General features: G+C 29.2%; 1 protein-coding gene across 1 annotated transcript; it reads left to right on the forward strand.

The window, feature by feature from the left end:
• Positions 1 to 1,354: 1,354 nt before the first annotated feature.
• Positions 1,355 to 2,986, forward strand: LOC102602017 (auxin-responsive protein IAA29-like). The gene is made up of 4 exons (XM_006343463.2): positions 1,355 to 1,679; positions 1,926 to 2,188; positions 2,270 to 2,360; positions 2,720 to 2,986. Exons 1-4 carry the CDS (start codon positions 1,426 to 1,428, stop codon positions 2,769 to 2,771), a joined length of 660 nt encoding a protein of 219 aa, XP_006343525.1. The 5' UTR covers positions 1,355 to 1,425; the 3' UTR covers positions 2,772 to 2,986.
• Positions 2,987 to 3,374: the final 388 nt, after the last annotated feature.

The following is a 3,374-nucleotide window of genomic DNA, read 5'->3' on the forward strand; positions in this document are numbered from 1 at the left end:
TTGAAAAAAGGCTCATTCATGCCATCATTTGAGCCAAACTTTAAACATATGACATAAATGAGCCTTTTCTCAAAGTTTGATGACATATTTGCGCCTTTTTCCTTTTTTCTATTACAGATTTTGAAAATGTAAGGAGGAAACATGATTCAATTTATAAAGACAAAGTTACTTTATCATCATTCATTATATTTCATATACTTCACTTTGAAAAATACTTGAACTTAAAACAACTTAAGATAAATTATTTACAAATAATTTTTTCTCTTAATAATATAGATTCCCAAGTCCAAGGATTGTGGAGTGTAGAGAGAGGAAAATTTAATAAATAAGTATTTTAAAATATATATATATAAAAAAACTAGATTAAAAATAAGGTTTAATAGACAATGGCTATCACGATTAAAGTTAACTAATTGTGTAATTTTTTTTTTACTAAGTCAGTGCGCATAAGTTAAACTCTATTGTTATTTCTAATTACCAATTGAAAATAATATGCTTTATAGCTTCTTTCTATTCATATAATTAAGTTGTTTACTCTGTATGCAACTAAGTTAATTAATGAAGTCGAACAATCATATACTTTCTCATTCTCAATGACACTTTTCGGATTTTGAGATTCAAATAATTATTTTGTTATCATAAATTTTTCATTTATTTAAATATTTTGAATTGTCATCTATATTGATTTATAATACTTTTTTTTACGTAGTTTACAAATATATTTCATATGTCCCATATTAGTTAGTGATGTTACTAAAAATAATTGTCCCATTTTAGTTGTCATCTTACTAAATAAGAAAACATAAATTAAAATTTTCCTACATTACCTTTGCAATTTTTTTTTTAAAGTGTTTACATTTATTTGTATAATTCCCAAGAAGTTTTTGAAGGGCTGAATTTAAAATTATCTTCTTATTTATGATTTTTTAATATGCGTGTAAAAAAAGAAAATGATCAACTAATATGGGGCGAAGAGAGTATAAATTTCATTAATTTTTTTAAAAAAGATTTTATGTGCAAATTCTCAATCAAACTTCAATTGTTTGGATTTCAGAAAATGAAAAGTATCACATAAATTAAGACTCGACGAGTAATTAATTTTCATATAGAGTAATTTTGAATGAAAAGAAATTAGTATCATTTTAATCAAGTACAATGAAAGATGAAATAGTAGGGTGGAGACAAGGTGGGGTAGAAGGTGTCTATGTCATTGCTACTCTTTTAGCCGACCCAACCGACACTCCTCTACCCCTTCTTTCTTTCTTTCTTTCTTTCTTTTATTTCTCTTTTAAGTTAACCCTACTCTACGCTAAGCTACACTAGGCTAGACTAAAGCTATATATAAACACAACTTCAAAGTAAAGCCAACCATCTATGAAATGCTAGCCCTTTTCTTTTGAACTCATTTAACACAACTTTTATGATATGGAACTAGAGCTTGGCCTTGCTATTTCAAATTGTAACCATTTTCCCACCAATGGGATCAAGGATAGTTTTGATGATAGCTTCTCCGAAATGAAGATGAAGATGAAGCAAAAACGATGTTTTGAAGAGTCCTTTGAGGATAAAGGAGTAGTTGAACGTAAAACTTTGTCTTTGTTCATATGGAATGGCCAACCAAATGAAGATGATGATCACCATGGAAGAAACAAGAAACCTTTTAATGCTACTTGTCACAAGTAAGTCATAGTATAACTTTTTATTTAAGATAAGGGAAATTGAAAAATATGGAACATGTTAAACAACGTAGTACAATCAATGTGTACAACTGTTAACTGTTATAGAGTTAAAGTCACAATAGGACGTGTATAACGTTGATTGTACCATAGGTTCCATATCTTCAGCTTCCCTTATTTTCAACACTTTTCATGTCACACAACATACCTTTACTAATTAATGTTTTTTTCTCCTTGTAATTAATATAGGGATTTTGAGAAAGAAAATCTTAAACTACTTGGGTGGCCACCAATTAACACATGGAGAAAAAAACAATTTCATAATCAAGGTCATGCAGGTTGGATTACAAATGATAGAAACAATAGCAATAACAATATTATTGTTGGAAGAAGAAACTCTATGTATGTAAAGGTGAAGATGGAAGGGGTGCCTATAGGAAGGAAGGTTGATATTAGGCTCTATCATTCTTATCAACTTCTTACCCAAAATTTACTTCAAATGTTTTCAAAATGTAAGTTCACACCAATAGTACTACTGTGTATTTTTTTTTAAAATTTCTCAATTAATTAATTGATACTATTGTTTTCTACAGACCAAAATAGTGGAAATAATAGTACCCGCTTTACAATCTTGTACCAAGACAGAGAAGGAGACTGGATGCTTGCTGGAGATGTACCATGGAAGTATGCACTTAATTATTACTCCATCCATTTCCATTTTATATGAGTTAGTTTGATTCAGTACAGAGTTTAAAAAAGAAATTAGACTTTTGAAACTTGTTGTCTAAAATAAGTGATAAATATTTATGTGGCAATAAATCATTTTATTAAGGGTAAAATTGACATTTTTATGTTAAATTGTTACTTAATATTTAAATATGTCATCTTTTTATGACAGATTAAAAATAAAATAAGTCATATAAACTAGGGCATACGAATATCTTCTTTTGCTACCTATACATGTTATTTCAACAAAGAAAATTTAAATCAACTCAATTTGTTGCTAGTATTAATTAAGTTTTGGCAATCAATGGCTTTTGCAGAACATTCGTGGAGACTGTTCAAAGAATTGAGATACAAAAGAATGAGAAATGAGGGAAGTAGATGCTCAACAAATCATATGCTTATGGAGTAGCATGGACAAGTGTATCTTAGATTTAAGTTGTGATATCTATAGTAGAAAAAAATATAGCCTTTATTAATTAGCTTGTTAAATGTCACAATTATGTTGTAATATATATGCTACGTATGTCTAGTCGTTTTCCTACAAAGAGTAATGTGTATATCAAGTCATGTAATATATAGTTTTATATATCTTATCAATATTATTAAAACAAAGTATTATGTGTAAATAATTATATATCGAAATTGCATTTGGTTTTCATCATGGAACAGAGCAATCTTGACTAGTAAGATGGACAGAGAGACCAATGAGCAAATTCAATTTCTATGAAATGTGAAAACAAGATGATTGAGGAAGAAAGTTGTCAATTACTCTATCCGTTCACTTTCTTTGTAGTACATTCAAATATGAATGTACATTAATTTTCTCTCTCTCTAGAAGCTCTCAGCGCATGATAGTTAACATGCGCAGAGGACATAGCTATGGCGAGAGGAAGAGGTAGAGGACGGGGACATGGTTGGAAATTTCCATTGATGTCACTAGGAAGCACGGTAGGAACTCGAGTTGGAGGAGAA

Source organism: Solanum tuberosum, unplaced genomic scaffold (assembly GCF_000226075.1).
Source record: "Solanum tuberosum cultivar DM 1-3 516 R44 unplaced genomic scaffold, SolTub_3.0 scf00045, whole genome shotgun sequence".
In the NCBI taxonomy this organism is placed as follows: domain Eukaryota; kingdom Viridiplantae; phylum Streptophyta; class Magnoliopsida; order Solanales; family Solanaceae; genus Solanum; species Solanum tuberosum.